At 36.0% G+C, this 27,827-nt stretch overlaps 1 protein-coding gene across 1 annotated transcript; it reads left to right on the forward strand.

The window, feature by feature from the left end:
* Nucleotides 1-2,500: 2,500 nt before the first annotated feature.
* Nucleotides 2,501-27,189, forward strand: LOC136803983 (uncharacterized). The gene is made up of 21 exons (XM_067060717.1): nucleotides 2,501-5,789; nucleotides 6,096-6,662; nucleotides 8,804-10,304; nucleotides 10,788-11,085; nucleotides 11,595-11,916; nucleotides 12,534-13,688; nucleotides 14,067-14,331; nucleotides 14,829-15,154; nucleotides 15,567-15,692; nucleotides 16,187-16,351; nucleotides 16,716-16,941; nucleotides 17,551-17,797; nucleotides 18,502-18,910; nucleotides 19,206-19,303; nucleotides 20,044-20,252; nucleotides 20,754-20,836; nucleotides 21,164-21,412; nucleotides 21,943-22,669; nucleotides 23,168-23,302; nucleotides 25,018-25,305; nucleotides 25,649-27,189. Exons 1-21 carry the CDS (start codon nucleotides 2,524-2,526, stop codon nucleotides 26,024-26,026), a joined length of 11,040 nt encoding a protein of 3,679 aa, XP_066916818.1. The 5' UTR covers nucleotides 2,501-2,523; the 3' UTR covers nucleotides 26,027-27,189.
* The last annotated feature ends 638 nt before the right edge of the window (nucleotides 27,190-27,827 follow it).

Raw genomic sequence — 27,827 nt, forward strand, 5'->3', positions numbered from 1 at the left:
ATTTTTGAAAGTAAATTGTCATGTCATCACAGTGCATGTTTTTTTTATCTCTAAATTTGTAAATTGACAGAAACTATTCTTTTACACAATAGATAGGCTAACTTCTCACAAATTTTCCGTGAGGGAAGTGTGTCCAGTTTGGACTAATCAGATTTTTGACTTATTCTCTATATACTTGCAGTGCAACGATCATAACCCGCCGGTGGTTGAATGGGTGCGCAGCGGGTCATTTTGTTTGTATATTTCATTGTAGCCACTAGAAATAAGATAAACATCCCATGAAAAAAAAACACCTTGAACATAATATTTATCACAGATATCTTAATTAAGACTCTGAATCAAGCTTCCCCAGTTTTCTCAATCTACAATCTTGAATCAATCTTTTTATCCGCGTGAGCGAAATCTAGATGCACTTTTTTTCACGACTGGTGAAGGCGCGGAATATATGCCCTTTTCCGTCCTAAGTGGCGGAATTCCCCGTGAAATTTAGGTCAACTGTCGGGCTTTTGTTGTTCGGAAAATCGAAATTTAGCAAACGGATAACAGGCCCGGTGGAAGCACTTTTGAGCAAATGAGATTATTTTCTCAAATTCCTAGCGTTAAGCGATTTTTATCTCATTTTGAGCCCTCAGCCTCTCTATTTATGGTTGTTTCGCCGGGTCTGGATAGTCCCTGAAAAAGATGGTACATCATCGCGGAAGCTCAATCTAGTGTTTTACTGAGATATCAGTGGCGTGTATAATGTAGACGGAAGGGAAAGAAGCTTGATTTGATTTGACCTGCAAACTCTATTTTAAACTATTTTTAAGCGTTTACATGGTTGTCATTATAATGTTTTGTTGCTATGGGTTACAAAAACTACGGTAGCGTTTTATTGTAAATGTTGATCATGACCTTCACTCTCTTTTTTCCATATCTAATTAAACGATAATTATTAACAAAGCCAGCAAGTATGTGATGTGAATTGTATTATGCTTTTTCATTGCGATTGATGTGTGATGATGATACATGTTGTGTTGGTGGAATTTCTCATTTCAATTTTTCTTAAAGATAGGCATGCTTTCGGAAAATTATATGTGGAGATGTTTCATCGTGGATTCTTTTGTGTTCTTCCTTCTGAATTTCCAGGTTGACCTCGAACTATAGTAGTTCCTGGGCCCTTGGCATTGTTGATATTAATGTTATAAATGTTCATATTGTTATAATTTTCCTCTCGAGTAGTTCATGCCATAATTGAAGTACGACCCTTCCTAATTCGATATTAAGGGGGAACTGAATTTTCATCGAATAAGGGAGTGTATCAAATACTAGGAGCTTCGTTTAGGACAGTACGGTATAAGTATTTTTTATAAGCAAGTCATTGCGTATCTACCACGGAGTTCTTCTCTACGAAATCTGCTAAAAAGACATTAAATATGCATTAAATATTAATTTGGTATCTAAAAGGTTTTTTTGGACCCTGATTTTTTTGTTAACAAGGTTTGAAAAATAAAATCTTGAATTATTGATACCCAAATTTTTTCTTCCTTGTGAGGAACTGTTAACTTAAAGTAAGTATTTCGAAAAATGAGGAAGTTTTATACTCTAGTTTGAGATATTTTGTTTTGATGTAGAAAAATCTTATCATTTTGTTTATGTTTTTTAGCACTACGATGGTCTCTATTTAGAATTAGTACTCGAAACTCGGATGATAAAATTGAGGAGCAAGAACGTGACAGGGTATTTTTTACTCATGATAGCACTGTGAAGTATATAAAGAACTTAGTATTTAGGCACAGACTTTGAGGGAGGTACTTGATCTACTACCGTTTATACGGACAATAAAATCTACCCTTACGGTGCAATCTTGAAGATTTTTGTCCATTTTAAGGCAAAAATGGTCAGACTTTTCTAAAATTTGCCCAAAAGACTTCCTTTTCTAACACCCCTTCTCACAGACCCGGTGGGATTTTATCAGCCAGTGGGGGTAAGAATAACAGACCAAAACTCGACGGGGATTGATATTCCTATGTCTTTTATGGCTGAGGGTTTGAATTCCATTGTTTTCTAGCCAGAAAATTCAGTGGGGATTGAAAAGATAGCACAATAATTTGCAGTGAGGATTTGATTATCTGATTAGTAGGGACAAAAATTAGAGTATTATTTTGGCTAATTTTTTCAGTGGGAAGGGTTCCCAGTGGGTCTGTGAGAAAGGGTTTTTCTTGAAAATTTCACCCTTTCAATACACTTTTTCTCACTACAAGCCGAATAGTGCACTTTGGGAGACCTATGAACGTACATCTAAAGGCTACGCCTGCGACTGGTCACTTATCTTCAGTGCCCCCTAGGGTCCAGACTCTTCAATCGAGGTCACTTCGTCTCAATCAATCAAATGTTAGAATTTATCTCCTCTGTCACACTGCAAGCTTACTAATTGATTTGATTCTCATTTTGTGTTATAGAATGATATGTTTTCATAAACCAACACTATGAATAGATACAAAGGATAATATTAATCAAACAACATAAAAAAAACCTTGAGTAATGGATCACCTTGTTCACGCTATAGTGTTTCTTACAATTCTAGTCAATTTCCCTTCATCTTCAGATGGGAAAACGGCTAATGCTGGTCCTTTCAAGATCGTCAATGGTAACAAAGTGACAGATTCTAAACTCATTTTTAAATCAACAAATCTGGATAATGATTTTTATATCGACCTTGATGTTTACGGTGGTCAAATTGATTTTTCAGAGAATATTGATTCAAGTAATGCTGTATACCTCAAGATTCCATTTGGGACAGATATGAACATAACATTGGAAGACGACGCTCATCGATATTATGAGTTGAAGCAATGTCAATGTGAATATACGTTCAAAGAGCAAGGTGGTTCTCAAGTCACCAATGGATGTCCCAAAAATGGCTGCAGTTGTGAACATTTTGGTCGTGAGATTTACCGTAGTTTTACGAAATCAAATGCAGTTTATGATGTTGATATTCGTTATGGTGTTTCACCAAATACGTTTAAAGTTCAGTTCAAGATTCAAGTTGGCCAGCAACCATTTACCTATGTTAGTATTGTACCAGATGCGATTATAGGATGCAATACTTACCGACTTCTAAAAGGATCCTATGTCACTTTAGATATTCAAAATCCCACAGGTCCTTTAAAATTTGTCATCAAACAAGCCAGTGTTGAGAAGGTCTCTCAAACTTTAGCCGTAGCGACATTCAATCATACTTTTCTCGATAGTGGTACATTCAGTTTGGAAATTCTGCAATCGAATTCAAAGATTTGGAGTCTATCCGTCTCCATCGAAGCAGTGAATTTACATGGTCTAATTGGACAATTAAATCGTGCCACGGAAAAAAACATGACATTAAAAGTTGACCAATGTCTACGTTATAACCCTGGATCACCTAAATGGGCAGTTGATAAGCAAGGTAGTGAACTGGTTTACACAGGACCCTCTTTTACGCATTATTTCGACAAAGTGGGTGCCAAAAGTGTCAATGCCAATGTCAAATTTATTTACCCTTCCCAGCAAGTGGAGATAGTGTATATTCAACTTTACGATCGAATCGAAGGACTAAATGTTACTTTAAATTCGAGTGCAGTCTGCAAAGGGAATTACGTAAATGTAGACTTGTCTATTTCATCTGGCAGCGCACCTCGACTGAAGTATAAAACCAAAACAAGCGCCAAAAAGGTTCTCCCAGAAAACCCGTTTGCTCTACTAGTCAATAGTGTGGAGGAATCTGAACTAATATTTTATGCGGAGAATCCAATATCCGAACAAACACTTGCACGAAATATACAATACCTTGAAAACACTCATTCTGCTATTGTTGATCTACCAAATCAAATTTATGGTAAACGTGGTGAAAGTGTTTTGATTGGTGCAAATAGTATATCTGGCTTGTATTGTGCATTCAATTACACATGGATAATCAACAGTATCGAAATAGATAGTCGGACTCAATCAAACCCCGATCAACCTCCGGTGCTGGATTACACATTCGCAAGTGAAGGTACACACGCTGTTATCCTCAACATATACGGTCACGATGGTACTTCATTGATCTCCAGTGCTACTACCTCAGTGATTATTGAGGAAGTCATTTCTTTCACATTGCCAGGGATTATCGAAGGAGTTATCGGTGACTCCATATCCATCAATGCATCATTTGTATCCAAGTCTACCAAATTATCATACAAATGGATCTCAATAGGATTAGCCAATGAAATTGATACTGGTTGGATCAACGACGTTACAAGTGTACAATCATTAGCTCTTCAGATCACTCAAGATCAACCCTTCATTTTGAAACTACAAGTCAAAAATTCCATCTCTGAAATGACAGCTAACGTAACTATAGCACCTAAACAACCAAGAAATGTTACTTTTAAACTGTTGCATCAACAAAGATGTTTCATCCAGGGGCAACCTTTAACATGGTCACTTCAAGTTAACGATACATACAATCTCAACGAAAAATTGGTTTGTCGTCTTGATCAAGAAACTTTACTGGACATCAACGCTGATCTACCAATTACCGTCTCCATTCAACCCAGCCAGCCAATCAACAAAGGCCGCTTAGAAATGACTTGCTCACTTAAAGACAACCCACAATATAATCAAACTTTCATTTTCTACCTGATTGATAGAATAAACGTTAGTTTTACCAATGACCTTATGGCCGGTGAGAATCTGACCGGATCCATTAACAACCCAGTAGAGACCATCCCATACTCGTGGTACATACGTGAGCGAGATTCCTTATCTTCTGATTGGACTAAAATTGCTGAGAATGTCATCATTGAGCATTTGATCACAAAACCTGGTTTATACGAAGTGAGAGTTGTCATTGATGATGATTTAGAAGCGATCGATTGTTCAGTAGTTGAGCAATTTACTGTCAACATACCACTGGTTCTCAAAATCAATGGCAAAATTGTACAATCAGGAAGTCATCATTTCGTTGGTACAAACACTGAACTTAATTTTTCGGCTGCTGTAAATTTAGAAACAGAAGAACAATACTATATGACATGGACTGATAGTACAGTAAGATACCCCGTTGATAAAGGTTTCGGACGAGACCGATACAATTTTTATACATTTAAACAAGGTACTATTAAAGTTCAAGTTTCGGCAGAATTTAATAATGTGACTGCATCTGCTTTCGTTTTCGTATGGGTACAATTGGAAGTCACTGGAGTCAAGTTCTCATCTGAATATGGTAACCATTCAACAGAGATTGAAAATGTGATCAAAAGCCAAGAATCCTTCGCATTGACAGTAAAACCAATACCAGCCGATGCTGCCTTAGTAACAGGTATTCTGACGTGTCATTCTCTCAAAAACCTGACTTTCTATCAAAAGAATCAAACTCTGGACAATCCATACCAGATTCCACTACAATGGCCGTCTGGTGAAAATATCTTTGGTGAGGTTTCATGTAAACTCGTTATTGGAAACTATATCAGTCAACTCACACGTCACATCACTTTTTTCATCAACCCTGGCAATGCACCTGTATTGAGGATCTTAGACATTCTGACCTACACTAACAACAAACCAAATATTCAAGTCGAAGTCATCAACAATACCCTTCCATCAAGTCTTTCCTGGTTTTACGGGCATATCAGATTATCACAATGTTCAAACACAGTGCCACCATCAATGTCAAATCAAATCTTTAGCTGTACTGTCGAGCTCAATAACAGTGCTGCTCGTCTATTGGTCAAAGTCGAAAGTGAAAACAAAAAGGGTTACACCACAGATACAATCCTATATTCTATCAGGTATGCTGATTTAATTCATTTTATAAAACGACCCTTTTTACGCTTACCCTTATTTGGGTCATTTTTTAGGTTGCGGCGAATCAAAGGCCAGCATGTAAGGGACTGACGTCTACTAAGGGTCGGCATTAAAATGACCCATAAGGTAGTTCGGGATATTGTAACATTGATAAGCAGTTTAATGTGTAGAGAATCGATTTTTTACAAAATTATCAATTTGTTTTCTTTTTTGGTACGTAGAAATATAATTTGAAACTCGTGTCGATATTTGATATCAAAATTGTAGCAATCTCTTTGTTCCAATCTCAGATCTGCATCTATTTCACCAAGCATCATCCAAGTGGGCCATCCTACCAACATCTCGTTGTTCATCAATGTCAGTGACGTGGATATCGATTTCAGATTCAAAGAGAACCGTTCAACGTCTCGCCAAATTAGCATACAAGAACCACAAATCGGTACATATTCAATCAACATTACGTTGAAAAATCGAATCACATTGTACCAACTACATGAACCGATTCAAGTTATTGATGCCAGTAATTTCGCTTTAACTTCAAATCAAGATGGAACAATCTACGCTGATAATATCCAAGTTGTAAACGGTGCACAGATAGAATTCATGATTAACAATTTCAACCCAAATGTTCATTACGTCATCAAAGTTGATGATGTAATACTACCAGCTCTGAATCTCCCAACATTCTCTCACTCATTTTCTCATAATGTCTCGTCATCCAAACCAATCATACTTAGCATAGAAGCCAGTATAAATGGAGTTCTCATCAAAGATCGACAATACCGAGTTATCTGCATTGCTCCCGTCAAGAACGCGTCTATTGAGCTGCCAACGAACTTTATACACCTAAACTCTAGGTAAGATGTTTCGTTTATGTTTATCGTTAAGTTTAAAATGTCTCTCTTTCTCAACATTTATCCTGCGATGATGACAAGGCCGATTTCCCGTCCTCAGGCAAAGCTCCAAATTAAAAAATATTGGCAAAAAAAAAAAAAAAATTCGTAACCGTAACCACTTATACCAATCAAAAATTATTATATATATAGTTATTATTATATCTACATACCGTACAGTTCTTCTATGCAAAGAAATGACGGACTGTTCACAAAATGGACGTAACTTTTTTCTTAGCAAGCCCACTGAAAGACATCTTTGGTTGAATATATGATAAAAAGTTTGGGCTAGTTGCCTGACATGCTTGGGTACTTTTCTTTACATTATAATTTTATAATAGTTGTCACTTTCTCATCTCTCCAAGAGAATTCGAGAGATAAAAGTTGTAAGTTTACAAGTGACGCAATAAGGTTAAAGTTTAAGTAGTTTTAAACAGCCAAGTACGATTTTAACTCATTGACGTCCCACTAGCGAAATTATGTTCTTTCCTAGGAACGATATTTTCGGCTGCCGGTATTTTTTTTTTTTTTTATTAATTGTCTTTCAGGCTCTTCCATATTTTACAATGGCTATTCGTCCTATGTAAAAATAATCATATTTAAATAAAAAGATAATTATATTCTATGAAAAAAAATATGCTGTAGAAACAAAACACACAAAAAAAACAACTCAAGAATACTGACAAAGCTCACAAAATTGCAGATTGTAAAACCGTAAAACTGTAGAAACAAAACACAAAACAGAACTCAAGGATACTGACAGAGCTCGCAAAATTGCAGAAAAAGAAAACAGAAAGTATAACTTGTTGGTGTTGTAGTGGTTGATTAGGAAAAGTTCGGTTGAGTTGTAATAGTATTGAAGTAGCTAATCCTGCGAAAATTTCAGTGTTGATCAGACCACCAGACTAAAATATCAAGTAAATATTGTAATGTAAATATTAATAATATAACCACTAGACCTCATGATCATAGAATCTACAATATATTGGCTTGAAATAGGAAAAATTTTGAAAGTGAGTGAGGTGCCAAGAAAAAAAAAACAAAAAAAAAACAAAAAAAAAAACGGACACGACCCGAAAAACGTTGCTAAGACTTGAACATGATGAGAAATTGTAGAGTTGAATACTGCTAACTCGAACGAAGAAAACTATAAGATTAAGTAATGTATAGATTGCTGTGAGGTTACCGATTGTAGAAAAAAACAAAAAATTAGATATAACGTGTATAAAATATTGCCAGACTACGATCTAATAAATACTTTTTTAAAATATTGCGAAATTTTTTGTGATCAGGTTCTTCCCTGATCGCTTTTGGAATATCATTCAAAAGGCGACTTGCCTTGCCAACAAATAATTTTTCCGATACATTAGTCTCGTATTTAGATTCAACTTCCTCAACATTACGAGTATTACGTCCAGCGACTCTTAATTTAAAACCTTTTAAGTACGATGGAAACTCATCCTGGTGAATCGATTTGTGTGCGAGTTTCAAAAGTTCAAAATTAATTTGCTGCTGGATCGGTAACCAACCAAGCTGGACTACATCCTCGATTGTAGAATATCTCAGCGTCACAAAAGCTGCAATTCTGCATAGCAGTTTATCAAGTTTTTTCAACTGGATTTGTGGCAGGTTCCAGAACAATGAACAACAGTAGTGTAACTTCGATATAAGAAGGGCTTCGGCCAGTTGCTTCCGCAGACGAAAAGTTGCTGTACGACGAAGATAGCGTAGCACGTATAATTTTGCGTAAACTGATTGACAGAGTTTATCGATATGAGTTTGCCAATTTAGATTTTGATCGAATTGGATGCCAAGAAGTTTATAAACGGTAACTCGTTCTATCAGTTGGTCTGTGTGATAGATATGAAAGGTTGCGTGATCGGTAGTTTTGATTGAGGACCTGATTAAAAAATCTGGCATGCTGAAAAGATAGAGCTTTGAAAGAGCTTTCCAAGTGTATTAAACATTTAGGATTTAGCTATCACCAAGGCCGAATAATCTTAAAATAATTTTTGCCTTTTTGAGAACGTCAAGAAGTTAATGCACCTTTTCCATTCTAAAGTCATATTTATTATACTTTTCCATTATGTTTTCTTTGATTATAGATATTCCTTCAACGTTACTTTCTCTGGGCAAAATGGTAACTGTTACATATCGCAATTCAAACAAAGTGATTGCATTAACCCATACAAAGATGTGACCGGATTTGAAATCGAACCATACGAAACATATTGCACAATCAACTTCCATACTGAATCTACACACAAATGTTACAATATCACAATTGAAGTTGGAAACATGGCTGGTGTAAACACAGTCCATTGGTTTTACGAACCATTCCACCAAGTACCTCTTGTCATCGAATCAGTAAAACATGTGCAGAAAGGGCAAATCTCTCATGCTTCAATCAAGAACCCTATCCCAAATACAAAATACATTTGGTACCTCATTTCACCATCAGATCCATCATCTTACAATGTCACATTGGGAGAATCACCAGCAATTAACTTCACAATACCAGATGACCTCAAATTTGGTGAATATCAGATCCAAGTGAAATCAATTTACAATAATCAAATCTTCATGACCAAGACTGTTGTCAGCTCCATACTTATCTTACCCAATACATCAAACACTTTAAATTCAACACTCAACGTACACCGTGCCAAGGAGAATAATTTCATTTTAATCGAGCTTGACGTCACTAATTATTATGCTGGTTTGGATTATCGATGGAGTATATGTCGAAAATCGGACATTTCGGAAGACTGTTCAGGGCCTTCTAAACATATTGGTATCAATAAAACATTATCTTATCCATTCCCTAAGAATTCCAGTGAAGGAGTTTACTTATTCACTGTGATTGGTACTGGAACAGACACGCAAAATCCTCTAATCACAGAACAAATTCGATATTCACATTGCAAACTTGACAATTTAACTATAACGCCCTCTGAAATGAAAAACGCCACCGAGCGGTATCGAAATCACGTGATGTCCAAATGGTATTACAGTGAAATTGAAATCCCAACCAAATGTCCAGTCAAGTATAAATGGTCGTTCCACTGTAAAGGTCTTGGACACCGGACATGTAATGATGCAGAATTAATTCAACCGGAACTTTTAAAGGGTATGCAATTTATCGATAACCGACCTGTGTTGGAACTTCCACCAAGAGCGTTCAAAGTTGGAACATATTTCATGTACATTACGCTTGTTGTAGGTAAATACTTTCCAACTTCCTACAACTACCGCGTTTATTTAACTGTCACATATTCGCCCTTAGTTCCGGTTATCTCCGGTGGCTCTTTCCGTGTCATCGGAGACGAGAATGAGGCTTATTTAGATGCAACCGGTACCATAGATCCGGACGCTAATTTTGGTACCGTTGGTGATATAACATATAAATGGAATGTTTCTGATCAACATTGTTATGTCAATCTACGGAACTCGTCTATTCCGGTCAATGAATGGAGTCCGGAACATGGGAAGCTACGAATCAAACCGCAGTGTTTATCACCGAGTTTGAATAAAAGGGATGGGTATTGGCATGAAGTCGAAGTAAAACGCATCGGACAATCCCGTGTGGAGAAAACATCGCAGCAGGTAATTGTCCTGTATTTACGGTTTATTTTTTTCTCTATATGAGCTCTTATTTCTTAGTTTAGTAATTAATCTTAGCAATAAAAAGCGAATCTTTTTTCGATTTATTCTGGTGATCGTTGTTGTTATCGTACCGTAAGCCCTTTTTTAAAGAGTATATACACTGTATGAATTAGCAATTGCAAAGATTTCACTTTGGATTTAATTTCGTAAATCAGCCAAAAATCAGTTAAAACTGTCCTTGAAAAACGATTCACGTGGATATCGCGAATCAGCGATCTCACATTATTATTTCGTGAGATTTATTCACGCGTGAACGGCTAGAATATATTGTGTAGTTGATATGCAGTCTTTTGAGATTATTTATGTAGGATAACGAAGAATTACGTTAATTACGAAGAATCTTTAAACACTTTATTCCTTTGGAATTTCAATACTAGCTTTCTCCAAAAGTCAACCTTTATCATCAAAATCTTTTTTTTTCAGATCGTTGTCGTTGACGGAGCAGCGCCTCTCGTAGAAATCAACTGTTTAACTTGTCAAGCATACAAAACATTCAAGTACATACGTACTAAAGATATTAAGATGTCTGCTGACTGTACCAATTGTCAAGCCGTAGATGTTACGTACTCTTGGTCTATTGAAGGTGTAGACAATGGAAAACGAATTGTGCTAGATGAAACGACAGTCAAAAGCCCTTTACAATCTAAAGTTTTATTGTTAAGGGAAAATGTATTGGATGGCAAACAATCGTATAAAGTCACAGTCGAAGCCCGTGTTAAAGGTATGTCTTAATAGTTGATTTTTTGACAAATTTCTTTTAACCAAAGACTCTTTTAATACGGGCGCCGCTATACACTTAGACTTCCACTTGGTTCTTTGATCAACTTTTTACCTTTCCCCGGATCAACTAATGCCACATAAGGGAAGTGGGATAACATTCTCTGATACAAGAGCGTGTGAAGATATGCCTGGTTCTTGATGTGGTTACTATAATGCTTATCAGGTTCAACCAGGCGAGGACGCACTTTCCTATCGAGTGTAGTGTAGCTTCGAGTCCGTTAAGCGCAGTGAGTTCCCTATCTTAGGATGTGAATGCTGTTTTGGAATAAAAGTGAGCATGTTAAGAACAATATCAGAACATTTTAGATTGAAAATCATGACAGAATAAGCCTAATTTTACTATTTCTCATTAAAATTCGATATAATATATATATTTTCACGATATGATATATGCAAATTAACGTCGTCTTATCAAAACGGTATCTGTATCCCTTTTCCTAATCTTGCCAGGATGGAATGCCGTCGGTTCAACAATTCTTGAACTTCAAAAGAACAAGAGCCCATCCGGAGGTGAATGTACTTTCACACCTGACCAAGGTGAAGCTTTAACAACATCATTCGAAATGTCATGTAAAGGATGGACTGACGAGGACAATAAAGAACAACCTCTCCTCTACTGGTTGGTGGTGGGAGAAGAAGAGACCAACTTCTTCAGAGGGATTCAGACACAAATACAAGAGCTTTTACCAGTAGGAGACGGAGATGATTACACTCTACCTGTTCAAATTTGGGTTCAAGATTCACTTGGTGTATACACAATCGCTTTAAATAAGTACATGTTTTTTCTTTGATACTTGCTTACCCTATTTAATCTTCTTTTTGAACTTATCATATTTTATGTGCTTTCCTCGTGTAGTTATGTCCTAGTATAGACCCGGGGTTGAGAAAATGGGTTTGCGAGATGACTTGTATGTCCGAACCAGAGAATGAACATTTAGAGGGACTGAATTTTGAAAACTTTGTCCGACTTTTGACGCCTTTACTACCCTTGGTGAAACTTTTCCCAAATTTCATCCCTAAAAAATTGTCAAATCTTGGTCGAAACCCTTTTAAGGAGTCAATCTTAAAATTTTAAAAACTGAATTGCTCATTTATGTTTTTATACACCTTTGACTTTAGCTTTTGGGGGTGTGAAAAAGAAAAAAGTCCTTATGGCTTGCACAAACTCGGCATCTATGCTTAATTGCACCCGGGAGTATAGAACATCTTCTATCATCTGACTTACACTTGCACTTTTTAATTGTTTTGGTAGTTGAAAGAAATGGTTTTCACTCTATAAGTTGTTAACGATTATCCAGGTGGTAAAATATGTTCCCAAAAGATTTTTAATCGATCGAAAATGCTAAGTTAAAAAAAAAGTTAAATCATTATGGTAATTCTATTTTATAGAACTGTTCGAGTAGTACCCCCTTCGATCGAGCCCAGTTTGTTCATCCAGAAGTCGGTGATACCATCTTTACAAAAATTGGCAAAAGAGAAAAATCTGCACAAAGTGACGTCATTAGTTGTCTCGTCCAGTAAGATCCTTGCAAATTCGAAAGAATCTAAAAACGATATTTTGAAACAACTGATTGATGGTGCTTCCAAAGTCGACCCAACCTCTATTGAAAACATTGCGCAAGTTTTAGATGCTTTTCATGCAGTTCAAAAATCAAGCAAGCCTAGCGATATTGAAATTGATAGCCGGAAAACTATTCAAAATTCTCTCTATAAAATGATGAACTTATCAAAATCATTTGCTGCTCAACTTATCAGTCTTGAATCCAAATCACAAAATGCATTCATGGATCTTGTCAGTAGTAATATTGCTTACGGCCTGCTCGCTGGGAAAACCGAAAGACATCTACGTGACACAGTTACCCTGAATGAAGTTGAAAATCCAACGCAATTTGAAAATGAAAATCTTGATTTGTTAGACCAGTTGTATTTCTTGATTCTAAATACTACAATCATTGGTGAAAAGGCAAGGTTACTTGATACACCGTACATCAAAACAGCGTTACAACGTCTTAACGGTGGAGCAACAGTCCAAGGATCACGCCAAGTTGGCTCTTGTACTGTCTCTTACGACTTGAAAAACATGGCTGACCTTATAGAAGTCGCCGAGTGTTCTTCTCTTAATCCATACTCTCAAATTGAAGGCCAAACTTCAGTCACTTCTTTAACTTTCGCTGATGACAAAAATGAAAAGCTGAAATTACGTAATGTTGAAGTCGACATTGGGATTCCTATAGAAAATGTTATTGAAACACCGCTTGCTGAGAATGATGAGATATTGAACAAAACATTCATTATTCAGGCTGACGATTTGATTGTTTTTAAATTGGAGAATTTTACGGAACCGAGTGAAGGATGGGCGTCATCGGCTTTGTATGTTTTGATTGACGTTCTCGATGATTTTACTTTTGTGAACGAAGATGTGTCGCTTTATTCGCAACTGGCTTTCAATGAAATGCCAACTGCATCCAGGAGAACAGGATACTTGAAGAAGACATTTAAGCCAACTTCTGATGAAAATGAAAGAACTATCATGCTACAAGGAAGGTACTAGTGATTATTTTTGGTCTTCATTTTTTGTTCTGCTGGTATTAACAGTTTTCGAGAAGAATCATTCTGTAGGTTCAATAAGGGATATATATTTTTCATTTTGGCTAAGTTATGTAATTTCCGCCATTATGAAAACAAACGTTCGATTTAGTTTGGAAATCGAATTCTTGCTTCCATAATGACCAAACCTGAAAATTTCTACATAGCTAAAATTACGCTTATCTGAAAGGAAAACAAGGCATATTTGAATTCTTCCAATTCATACATTAATGTTGTTGTATTGTTTTTCTCTAAAGGAAACAACCCTACTAAAATAATAATAGCAGATTTTTTGCTCCACAACAATTTTCAATCGATTCTAATAAAATATTTCAGTGACTACCAAACAGCTCTGGCAAACAACCAATCATATTACTTTGGTCTTGACCAAGACGGTTCATCCAATTTCACTGTTAACATCACTATCTACATTACCACGTGTCGATTTTGGAACACATCCACTTCACGGTGGGAAGGATTTGGCTGTAAGCCATCACCCAAAACCACACTTCATCTTGCAGTCTGTTCATGTAACCATTTAACATCTTTTGGGTCCAGTATCAATATTGCACCTAATAAACTTGATTTCACTGTATTAAAGGTAAATTAGCGTTGGAAATTAATTCTCTAGGAGGAAGCAAATAAAATCTGAAATTAAACCTTTTCTGAATTGTAAGTTTTAGAAGATTTTGAATAAAAAAGAGGTAAAGAAAAACTTAATTCAGAATAATTCATTCACAAAAGATACATAATAGATTACATGATTTTTTTATAAGAATGAATGTGATTCTGTCCTTTTAATGTGCTTACAATTAGCATGTTCTTAATTGGAAGTTTATCGTGGCTTGGATCACGAGATTTACGTTTGGTTACGTTTCGAGAGATTCTTCTCCCATCATCGGGCAATGTGGAGGATGTTCTTAGTTAGCTTTGAAATTAGATAGTTCTTAACTCGCTCTTAGGTTTGAGCCAAAATGAAGCTTCGTGCTGTACAACAAATGTGATGTCGCTTAACTGTGTTACCCCTCCCCCCTCTGGAGGGTCTTTACGCAGGGTTTCGTACGTCATAAAATTATTCAGACTCTTTTTATGTAATAGAAATTGGACGTTGAGAATAACCCAGTGATGTTAGCAACTTGTATCGCCATCTTTTTTGTGTACCTCATACTGCTGCTGGTTGCTTTCAACAAAGACTCTAAAGAAGCACAAGTTCAACATATTATCCCATTCATCGGTTCTGAAGATGGTTTCTTTCAATATGAAGTACGAATCAAGACTGGAGCCTACCCGTGGGCTGGTACATCGGCTAACGTTGGGATTCAAGTACTGGGGACGAAGTGTACAAGTAAAGCACGTATTTTACAAGGAGATAATCCTTTTCAACGAAATGGTCTGGATATTTTCAGGATTTCATTGGATAGAAGGTATATTTTTTTAATGTCTCAGTGAGTTAGGATCGTATACGAGATACACGAGACTATTTTGATATTGTCTGAGATTGAATGTGAACAAGTGACTGTTGACCCTGTGCATTATCAATCTTATATCTTTATCATTATCAAGTCCCAATTGCTCTGCATGTCGTACTGCAAAACCTCTTCAATCTCTTTTTTTAGATGCCATTATTTTCAATGAATGAACTGAATTATCCTGCTAGAAGATGGGGCTATAGTCTTGCTAAGAGTCACAACAGCTAAACCTTCAAGAAATAAAAATGAATTCACGTTTTTTTTGATGTTTTTGTTTCTTGCTTAATTAAACAAAGAATATAATCAAAGAAGTTATGTTCATTCCTGGCCTACTGTTTTAACTCTTTCCCACTCTTTCTTTTCACAGTATTGGCAAGATTCGGAAGATCAAGATATGGCATGATAATACAGGATCTGATCCATCATGGTACCTTGAACGTGTTATCATAAGAAGTATGGTCAGTGGAGAGAAGTTCTTCTTCTACTGCAATAAGTACGTCCAATTTTTCTTTTGCTCAAAAAGTACCTTACTTCGGTATTAACTTCCAAATATAATACATAAATGATCGATTTTCCATCTCCATTTAAAGTTTGAAAGGTTCTATTGGGCAATTCAAACTACCGAGTCTCTATAACTCGAACCCGCACGGGGAACGCAAATTTGTTCGAGTTATAGAATAAGATTTATAAGGCTTGTTAAATGAAGGAACGAGGACGCATGTTCGAGTTAAGAGGCACTCGAGTTATAGAGGTTCGAGTTAAAGAGACTCTACTGTATCCGTATATGACTTTGACAACTAAGTAAAAGCAAAGCTCTCAATATTTCTAGCATTTGAAAGCTTTGGTAATGCTTACTGTTATGTTCAAAATTCTTCCCGTTTGTTCCGTATTATAATTCAGTGAACTTTTCTGTCGTATATCTGAGATTTTGTGTTCTAATATAAAAATTAGACTTTGAACACTAACCCAATTATTGTTGTATTTCAGATGGATAGGTGTAGATTGTGAAGATGAAAAACTCGAACATGAATTTCACGTTGCCGATATTGAAGAAATGAGAAAATTCTCTACCATCTTTTATGACGTCATTGGGAGGTCTTTCAATGATTATCATTTGTGGTTGTCCATATTCGAAAAACCTAAATTTAGCAAGTAAGTCAATTACAGTATTTTGAAAATCAGGGTGAAAGAGTGCGTCTAATTGAAATTGTGGTAAGAGCTATCTGGACAGCTTTTTACCTGAAGAGAGCTCATTTTCACCATAACTAATGTTCGCACTTTTCGGGTTTTACCATTTAGTTCTGCAGGGATAATTTTACCAAATATCTCTAGAAAATTAAAGAACATAGGCAAAACCGTGTGTCAACCGCGAAACTATGATCCACGAACACTGCGTTCTTAATACCTCTCCCCCCCCCCCGAAAATTAGTTTCCGTATTATAACAAACAAGTGCGCATGCATGTACAGAACAGTTTCATTCATTTAATGTTTCCATATGCTTTCCCTCTCTTCCAGATTTACAAGAGTGCAACGTCTAACATGTTTGGTGACACTCGTTTTCTCATGGATGGCAGTCAACGCTGCTTGGTTCCGTGTGGCTCCAAATGATGAAGTGGATATTTACATTGGTTTCAAGGGATATTCCTTTGAAGAACTTATAATTGGTGCAATTACTGCGTTAATTGTCTTCCCATTGAATCTACTGTTTTTATTACTGTTCAGAAAAAGTCGACAGAAACAGGTATAATTTTTCACCAGCCTTATATTTTGATAACGCTAGCTTGCTAGAACCAAAATTGCGTGCCAACTTTTATTGTTTTTGATAAAAAATATGATTTTCGAAAAAAACGAAATGTAATGATACTTTACAGTACCCAGAGTTCTAGGAATGCGAAGTAGTTGCTACTTTAGGCGAACAGAAACTGTTGCAATTTTCGTGAATTTTGGCCTTTTTTGCGAAAGCAAATGTCTTTGAAATTTTTTAACAGGGCAATTCGCGAAAGTTTATGCTCGGGGAAAATACTAAAAAAAATTGGAAATCTATAAAACCTCGAAATCGTAATGAATATCAAACTTCATAGTTTTATCATTCCTTTAATGTCTTTTTAAAAAGTCGAAGAGCAACCGTCTTTATCGAATTTTATAAGGAATATTTTCACTTTAAGGCGATTTTATTTCAAAAATTCTCATTTTTATTCAACGATTTGCGAAACTTTATACTCACAAAAAAACATTTTTTCCTCAAATTTGCGAAATTAATGTCGTAAATTTTGCGATTTTTCGACTTTTGTAGTTTTTGTAGTTTGTACGCCTAAAGTACTTGAATCGAATAATTTTTTTTTGACATCAGGTTGAAACAAAATCGTTGAAAATTTGGAAAGAACCAAAACGCGTTATGTTGGAATCTGTTGATATAGATACCACACCTCTCCTTGACAACCGAAACCATCACGGTACAAACAAATCCAGTGAATCGTTAGATGGTGATTTTTCATCTTTGAAACGAACCAAAAAGCAATTGAGATTTTTCGATAATTTGAATTTCCTTGAGGATGATGACTCGTCAGCTGAAGAAGCCAAAGAAGCTATCGAAAGCGGTAAGTATTACATTTTGTCTCCACTTTGTAAACACCGTGGCTAAATTTTCAACAATGGCTTGATTCCGTGCTCACGGCTAAAAATCTAAAACTCGCTCAAAAATCAAATAAAAACATTTCCGCTGAAGATGAGAGATAAACCAAGCTGGCCGCAAAAAAAACTCTGCAAAAAGTCTTTCGTGGTTAATAAGCCAACTCGGTTTTGTCTTATTTCAAAGTGGCTGTTTTGTATCACTATTCGTTTTGTGCGATTTTGGCGCGTTTGATTTTCGAGCGAACTTTTAGATTGTTAGTAAGGTTTTTGAGGAATGAAAGAAAAAGACCAAACCGTAATGTTTGAAAGTGTTCTTTGTTTTTTTTTGGTTTTGTACCGTGCTGAAACCACTTGTAAACCCTGGAACAAGTAGTACACCTATATTGTAGCTGCACAGTGAATATTCCCTAGGTCTATTGAAAGAATGTATCCACTATTTCAATTTTTACCAGCTTTTTATGCGTAGACTTCTTCACGCTTATAAAGATGATTCTGAATAAAATCGAGACATCCTCTTGTCTCTGAGGAAAGAAAAAAATTGTACATCACAATGCGTGGTAGGTTGTTTGTCTGGTAGCTCGATTAATTTATTAATTTTAGTCCACGAACTAATGAATAACCTTATAACCTTTATGACTTCATCCGAATAGATTGAATAATTTTTTTACAGATGAACCAACAGCCAGTGGCAAACAAAAGATGAAGAAGATCAATTTCTCAAACGATGAAGACATCATTCGTCTACCGCGCTCCTTTGCTTTACCCGCTAAATCCTTAAGACTGAATGTTGAACCACCTTTATCCGCCCCATCTTACCAATCACATTTACCGCCACCGCCCGAGTATAGATCAAGTTCACTTTCATACCCATCACTGAACGAATTCTATGCCGGCGCTACATCTTCGACGAAACAAGCGATCAAGAAAACACACTCAGATGGATCTTTTGGTGGATTGATACCTTCTCCAAGTGATGAAGAAAATGTCGAAATCCTACACCCACTGGAAGAACTACCTCAACAAGAAAATAAACCGTTCTTTGATGCGATGGAAAATTTTGAAGACTTGGCTTATGCCGAGTAAGTGCCATTACTTTTAGTTCGATTTAGATGTTTATCCGAATTTTACAGTAGTAACCTTGATGCCCGGATGAGTTTTAAGAAAAACTTTGAAACGGTAAAGCTGGATGAAGTTCCTATTATCATTTTGACGTTGATGAATTGTTACGCCACTGCATTTTTGCTTAAAATAATAGATTTTGAAATCCTGAACCATAAAAGCAAACGGTTTCAAATCGTAACTTGTATTTAATTTCACTTTCAATGACTGGTTTAGTGAGAAAGGAACTCTTATGTACTAAACATTCTATTTCAGTTTCTTTGGTCGAAGCACTCGTGAGAGTAGTACAGAAGCACGGTTATCTGCTCAAATTAAGAAGAATGAAGAACTGATGGTTCATTTACAAATACCAAGTATGTTTCGAGATTTAGGGGGCTCGTGGTCGAGTGGTAGCGCACTCGTTTCATGACCAGGTGGTTTTGAGTTGGAGCCACATGCAAATCGACCACGTACAATCATGGTCGAAATATATTGAGAATTCCGGCTATTTTAACGTTTTTCAAGATTTAAAGTTCCGACGAGAAAGTTGATTTTGGGCTATTTGTTTAATTTAATCGGATATTTCAAGTTGGGATGGGTTGGCAGACTTACAGGCTATATTCTGAGCCTTATATATTGGACTATTTTTGAATTTTTGGATTCTAAGATCGTAAGTAACTCTACCATTCGAATCTACGTTAGAGCACTTACAAATCGATTGTGGTTTCAAGACTTCCTGGGGAATTTCCCTTTTTTCTCAAATATTATGACCTTGATTGTAGCAATGTCACCGCTCAGCGCCCCAGGTTACGATTCGGGACACGTGAAGAACCACTCCATAGAAGTTCGTTCTCTGAAGTTCGTTCCCTAAACATAAATCTTGAAATTGAAAAAATAATTTTTGAATTGGTTTAAAAAATGCACAGTTTGAATAGTCTATAATAAGAGGCACGAATTATTATGTTTTTTTTTTAATATCCATTAAAGCTTTACCTGTTCTGATCCATTTCCAGAATCTTTACATACCGGTAAATGATGCATACAAATGATGCATGGACAACACCATAACGCTTTTTGACTGGCTGCTATTTATTTAACCTTTTTTCCCCTATAGACGTTGTGGAGTTGGATCCACAGACACGTTGGACATTACCACACTGGTGTAAATACATTGGTTTCATGTGTTGTTTCCTCATCTCTGCTTTCTCCATCGTTATTGTCATCACTTATGGTCAACAATTTGGGTATCACACCTCCATCAAATGGCTCAAATGTTTAGTGTTTGGCTTCTTAGAAGATTTCTTCTTAACATTCCCCTTTTTGGTAAGCTAATATGATTATGTATGTTTTGCGACCACATTCGAGGGTGACCCGAAGGCTTCCTTATGATATAGCTATTCTACCCAAAAGTAGGAAGGGGTAAGGGCACCAATTGCAAAGCCATATTTTTGAGGCGAGATACGTCGGGGTTATTGAAATTTAAGTGAGAAAGAGTTGTATGGTAGACAAGGTCATAAATAAGCGTTTTTATTTAGTTTTGGTGACAGAAGCTTAGATAAATAGATCACACCACAAGAAAACATGCTTGGTTGAGCGAGAGTTTTTTCAAATCTGATTCAAATCCATCATAACAAAAACTATTCAGGGATGCACACAGCCTAAAATCTTACGCACCGTACTAGCTGAACGTTTTCGTTATTAGATTGTTCAAAATGTTTTAGTTCTAACCCCGATAAAAAACGGCAAGTTGATTAAAAAACGGCATGTTGGGTTAAGCAACCACATTATAATTTGCGACTTATCAATGTCTAATTTTTCGTTTAGTTGGTGTTTATAGCAGCTTTCATGGCGTTGTTTATCAAGCCATATGATCTTGACAAAGTCGACCATCATGATTTCTTCATCTGGTAAGGGTATTAGGTTGCAGTTCAACGTTTACCAACTAAATTGACTTGTAATTAATAGTTGATATTGATTAGACCCGAGCTATTTTGTAAACAGCTTTAAAGAAATATAATAAAATCGAAAAATGGAGCGTATCGAATAATAGAACGTCGAATTAGAGAGCGTCAACTGTATACATTAACGTAAACACTACTCCTAGACTATAAGGGCGCTTTCCTCGGCTTCTAAAATTAGATTTGTCGTAATGTTTTCGCAACATTGTATAGAAAAAAACACAAGAACACAAGACACAGGAAAATACCTAATGAAAATATCCACCATCTTTTTAGTCCATCTGGTACACCACAGCCGCCCAATAAAGATCGAATCACGCCACCTACTGGAACAGTTTTAAAAGATGCAATTTCCGTGGGCAAGCAAATGAGACAAGGACGAAAATATCGTAGAGACCTACTACTTCAACTTTTATTGCTGTGGTTGGTTGTGTCTTTATATTTCGTCTTTCACACGCCGAAACATCAAGAATTAATGTTCAAAGACCGAGTGAGAAATGAACTCGTTCCAAAGTTCAAGAGCCAGTAAGTGAAGCCTGTATTAATATTTATGATGTAATGTTTTATACGGAAGCACCCAAAAATACCGGTGTTATTCATTAATTTTGAATTTGAGCCATAAAACTACTGGCAAATGCCCGGAGTATTTTTGGGTGCTTTTGTATAAAATAATGTTATGAATATAACGAATATGAGATTCCATTCCTATTAGTCAAGTACTGTAGTTTCTGTTTTGATTCTGTGTAGTGTACAAAACTCGCTGATATTTTACTGTATGGCCAACTACTACTTTACTTTTCAGCCAAGTAAAATCACACGAAATAAAAGCAGAAAATCAAAACTTTAAACCCGGGTATTCTTCTCTGATGATGTAACGTCTTTACACCAGTTTACATCAACGTTGATGTGCATCTACAGATTGAAATACTTAGACGCTAGACCGTCTTATTATGTTTATCATGAATTATTTTGAGCCTCAAATTGGCATTGCTTTGTTTAATGTGATAAATTACGTAATTTTTCATGGTTTTCGTGATTATTTATTACGTTTGTAGGAATTTCCATGCTGAATATTTTGATTGGTTGGAGAAGGTCTACATTCCATATTTGTATGATGCAAACGATACATGGCATATGATAGATGTACCTCGTACTAAACAATATCGTGTTGCTGGCCCGTCCTGTCCATTTGAAGATTACAGAAGCGTCTTGTGTAAAGATTCAATTCTGACAAGGTTTCCTAAGACACGTGACCTGGTTTTGCCACATCCTTTGAACAGCAATGCAAAATCAGAGGCCAAAGCTATGTCTGATGAATTGAGAGACGAGGTATGGCTGATTCCAGAAGCTCGGTCGATTAAAAACAATTTCAAAAAAACCAACCCTGCTATGCAGTTATCTGCGTATTACGATCTATCCATTTATATGGAACGATCTGGATATACGCACGCGCAGCTGGAAATAAACGTAGTACCCTACAAAGACGACATAACAAATTTGAAAGGATTTGGCTATTTCTGCATGGCGCTGTTAAGTGTAGTTCTTTTTATACTTGGTTACAGAGCACTGATCAAATTGATTGTTAACTGGAGATGGATTTTTGATATTTGGTTCTTAAATAGAGTACTATTCATATTGGTTACCATAGCAGGTTTAGTTTTGCATATATATGAAATAATCACTTTAGATAACCATGACAACGTTGTACAGTTGGATTACGTAACCAAACATGAACTCGCTAAACATTGTTTTGGTGTCTCGATGTTTCTTCTATTGATTAGGGTAAGTGATGTTAGATTTCCGTGAATTCAATTTTTTTATAGTGTCTTTATCATTCGTGGCTTTCATTGTCAAAAACCTCGTCCTCAATGTTCCCAGGACCAGCGGAAGCGGGGAGACTGGGGAGACTTCAGCCTCCCCACTTTTGAGCAAATGAGTTTGTTATTTTCTCTAATTGCTGGCAAATTTTATCTCATCTGAGCACTCAGCATCTCCACTTTTACGGTTGTTCCGCCGGGCCTGTTTCGGTTATGTATGAAAATCTTGCTCGTCGCTTCCCAACACCCGATGTAGAAATCTCTTCCGACGCGTTCCTGAAGGTGTCGGAAAATCTTTAACACCTGGCACTGTTTTATCCAGCTGATTCTATCGTGATGAATATTATAAGCTGGGGCACGAAATTCAGTGGAAGGGGTTATTTTCACAATAATTGACTGATCTAATATCTGGACTACCGTCCGGTACCCTTAATACAATGGCTTATTGCGAATTATTTTTCAGTGCGTTCGACTTATGAGTCTATCACGTGTTTACAAGTTGATGCGAAAGATGTTAAAGCGTGCTCAAGGTTTATTGTTTTCAGTGGCTGGTCTTCATATTGTTGTTGTAATTGGATTCACAAATGTTGGTTACTTGGTGAGTCCACTATTCTCATTTACTAAGAAATTTTAGAGAAATTTCAAAATATTTGTCACTGATTTTTGAGTAAACCGTCCTATTCATTCTAACTTGTAGCCATTTTTGCAAATTTACTCAAGATTAGAATTAATGTTGCTTTAAGGGTTTTGTTTTTAAATGAGAGTGATATCGTTTCCTTACTCATCAATTTTCATTTACAAGCTTTTTGATATTGAATTGACACGGATGTGAAGCAAGATAGGTCAGAAATAGGAAAAGAAAAACTTCTTTTCGCTTATATCAGCATAATATAACAAGAGGCAGACACTGTCCTGATATGAAATATGGAGTCTGTTAAATTGCACGCCCTGCGCGCCTGCGCGCCTTCCAAAAAGTGGCGCTCCTTGCGCGCCTTCTAATTTTTGGCGCGTCCTAATTTTTGCGCGCCCTAACTTTTGCGCGCCTTATAATTTTTTACGCGTTTCTGATTTAACAAGTGTCTTGAAAAGTTTCTAAATGCTTGTATAATTAATGCCTTTTCTTGGTTATTTGATGTGCTAAATTTTTATTTAAAAATTTCAAACGAAATTAAAATAATGGTTGGGTATGCAGGAGCAGGAGGGCAAAGCCTTTCTGCCAGCCCCATTTTCGATTTGAAATCTTCATTTTAGCCTAAGTTGATGGAAATGAAATGCACTTTCAAAATCAACACAAAAAATTTGCAAATTTGGTCTTTTTGGAGGGATTTTGGCCAATGAAGTAAGAAAAATGCCAAAGTTTTCCAGAAACTCACTTTTTTGAGATTTTGACTGTTTTTTAGCCATATTTGGTCAACGAGTGAACGGAAATCCAAAGAGGCGCTCAAAGGGGTTGAAATGTTTTCAATTATTTAAATTCTGGCGCGCTTATAGATAATAGTGTATGCAGTTTTGCATGTCAAAATTGTAAATCAAAGAATAGAATCGAATTTGAACAAATAACAAAATGCTAACTCGTAAAGTCTGAATCAAAAGATTTCTTCTTATGACACTTTTCAAAATCAATAACAAGATCGAAATACAAAAGAAATGGCAGCACTGAGGTGTGCTTTAAAAATCAAAAATCAAAATGGCTCAAAAAAATAACACACGTTACTCGGAACCATTTAGTTCCTTTTAAATACTCTGTATGGTCAAAATAATTTCCTATGTAGTATTGTACCGTTACAAGACCGATTTTCATATATAGTATCATCTTGCTTCTGCATACCCAGCCATTATTGTAATTTCGTTTGAATTTTTTTAATTAAAGTTTACTGTAGCACATTATTTTCAATAATTTGGAGAAAAGTCTAAAATTTATCCCCAAAAGTATGTCCAATTTTTTCCATTCAAATAACCAAGAAAAAGCATTGTGTCTGGTTCTTTGCATTTGCAACGGGTTTGCAACAAATTATACAGGCATTTAGAAACTTTTCAAGACACTTGTTAAATCAGAAACGCGTAAAAAATTAGAAGGCGCGCAAAAAAGATTAAGGCGCGCAAGGAGCGCCACTTTTTAGAAGGCGCGCAATTTAACAGACTCTGAAATATGTGTCGGATATGAAAAGGGAACACTTGTGTAAAAATATTACCTTTAAAATTAAATTTCTCACACTCTAAAAAATAATTATGCAAAATCAATGAAATGTTACCTCTTATCTTTTTATCGTGGTTCTATTATTCAACAACTTGTTCACACAATCTTTGTTATAGCTTTTTGGAGCACAGCTGGATGGTTATCGTTCATATGCAGAAAGTTTTCTCTTCACTTTCTTATTCCGCTGGTGGCAACCGGGTGGCGGTCAACTCCGTGACATCACAAATGTTGCAGGTGTCCACTTAGGCATGTTATGGGTGATTTTGTACACAGCTTATTGGTATATCTTGGCAATGAATATGTTCCGAATGGTTCTATTAAACGAATGGTCAGATGCAAAGTCCAAGAAAATGATCAGCTCGTGGAAAGATATTTGGACTGGATACTTTCGATCAAAGGGAAAAGTATGATTTACCTATACATTCGCCTACGCTTTTATCTTCTATATCTATTTTTAATACGCTTTCTTCGAAAATCAATCTCGTGCAAAGTTTCTACGTCCACCTTCTTGATAGCGATTTTTAAAGCACGTGGTTTGCGCCTTTTCGTTGTATTTTCGTTTCGTTGGTTGTATAGAAAGGTTGTCAGTATAAATTAGTCCAAGAAAATTTTTTTTTTATCGTTTGAATAAGGTTCTTGTTTGACACTTCCTCTTTGTATACGGTCTATCTAACAAAGAGGCCTCAAATTTCATTCGATTCAATATATCACCCCTAATTTTGTATTCTTTCTTCATTTGATTCATAGAAGCGTAAACAGGTTCGGTTCGCTGTTACTGATAGCTCAACGAATGACCCTGCAGTTTACTACTACGTCAACAATAGCTCCTCAAACTCAAAATCATCAATAGAAGAAATCGAAATTATCGAAAAACCTGACAAAATTGAGGAAGTAAAACCGAAATATAACCTACCTAAATTACCGTATTCGAATTTCGAGTTGGAATCGAATTTGATCTCAGTTTTAGCCGACTTGGATCGAATGATAACAGCGGAGAATTGGGAAGAAGAATCTTTGAGCAAAGTGGAAAAAGAATTGAATATTATGAGACAAAATGTACAAAAAGGAAAACAAACAAAACAATTAAAACGAGGTAATTCTAAGGGTAATTACAAATTGACATGAGTTTAGAAATTAAGAAATTATCGGTGTTGACGGGATTACAACTCTGACCCTGAGAGACTCAAACTCTCAAAAAGATGAAATTGTATCTTCAAAAATGTTCCTACCTTCAGAAAGATTTGCTTTGATTTTCAATAGTTTTCGTACCCCTTCGACTTGTTTTTGCTTTCCTTCGATAGACTTTCTGGGCTTTAGCTGGTACGTGATAAAACCGCTCCGTAAATAAATTAGACACGGCGCAAAAGCGGCCTTATAAACTATCCGTAGATAATGTTGGGTCTGTGTACAGACTAACATGGGGTCGATATTCTAAAATAACCCCTGGAAATTGACTCTCTGGAAAACTTAATTTAAGGAAGATCTGGATAGCATAGCATAAATAGCAATAATTTTATAAATTTTCATATTTTTCTCACGCATTTGAAATTTATTATTCTTTCATAACTTTTATATACAGTTATTTTATTCATGACGCAGTTAGATTATTACGTTGACTTGATTCCCGTGTACGTCAAATTTCGATTTTATCTTTAATATATTTTGTCTAAAATATCGTACGTGACACGCTGAATCAATATTTATGGCTGACTCTTGTCTGCTCTTAATTTGCCTATAAAAAGAGCGTGTTCTACTCTCACGTTCAAATTTCATAGTTGAGTCAAACGATGATCAGAAATTGCAATTTGACGGAAATGCGAAGAAAGTCGACTCATAATAAATAACTTAAGGCTTTTATTTTCATAACAAATTTGTAAATATTAGTAAAAATTTTACTATAATGATAACATTTATAATTTTTTAAAACCCTTCTTTCCTTTTATATTATAGGAGATAACATTCTTCTTGAAATGCCTTTTGGGAATACAGTAGCTACTTATTTGCGAATTTCATCACAGGCTAAATTATTAGCCTATTTTCGCCCATTTTTGCCGACGAATTTGTGCATGTGTAAAGTCATAGTGGACTAAGAACTGAGAAACTCGAATCAAAAAAAGCTTTGTCGCCATAGTCCAGGGTAAGTGTGCAAAATGAGTGTACGATTGTGCGTTTTTTGCTAGAAAGCACTAAATCGTACCATTGGGTGGTCTTCTTCAAAACATAGGATAACGCTGCAGAAGATTTTTTATGCTGTTTCTAAAAAGAACAACGACTGAGTGACCTTTTCGTCATTTTTTACCGATAAGCTATTACAAAGCGAGGTCAGTAGGCTAACAAAGAGTAACTATGTACCAAACAAAAATATAAAATCTTGCTCCTGTCAGAAATATGTCGAATAATGTCGTAAAAATTTGACTGACATGACAGTATGAATTGTGTCAAAACTGTATAATAGCAATCCAATATTCCGTCTCGAAAGTTAATTTTTGTACATCACTATAATATATTTTAGGTTCCAATGCTCTTCTTTTCAATGTCACGAAAGAAATTTTGCTAACGTCGTAACAAAATTCTTCATGTACCCAATAATAGCGTACTATTTTTTTTGGTACATACGAATTGTTTTCCCAATCCTCTTTACTGCAAAGAAAATTTGCCTTTTCATATAAAACCCGCATTCATCGACATTAAATTCGTGTGAAATTGTCATTTGCAACTTTTGCTTGAGCGCGTTGGTTTGCACGGTAACGGCTGACCAGCTTCGAGATACGGCAACATCCGATACAACCCACCAATAGTGAAAACACACTCGTTAGAACACATGAGATACCCAAATACAAGAAACCACCCCAGCAGCAATCCAAAAAATGCAGAACAATAAACGCTACACCAGCTGCCAGAACCAAAAACCCGATCAACAACCAAA

The sequence above is a fragment of the Clytia hemisphaerica genome, unplaced genomic scaffold (assembly GCF_902728285.1).
Source record: "Clytia hemisphaerica strain Z4C2 unplaced genomic scaffold, Clytia hemisphaerica genome assembly, whole genome shotgun sequence".
Lineage (NCBI taxonomy): Eukaryota > Metazoa > Cnidaria > Hydrozoa > Leptothecata > Clytiidae > Clytia > Clytia hemisphaerica.

What these genes read in the sequence shown, in the direction of transcription:
- LOC136803983 (XM_067060717.1), top strand. Translation starts at nt 2,524, where the DNA reads ATGGATCACCTTGTTCACGCTATAGTGTTTCTTACAATTCTAGTCAAT. An exon ending in TTCTTCTTCTACTGCAATAA is followed by an intron (nt 15,693 to 16,186) that starts GTACGTCCAATT and finishes GTTGTATTTCAG; the next exon opens with ATGGATAGGTGTAGATTGTG. An exon ending in GGTTCATTTACAAATACCAA is followed by an intron (nt 19,304 to 20,043) that starts GTATGTTTCGAG and finishes TTTCCCCTATAG; the next exon opens with ACGTTGTGGAGTTGGATCCA.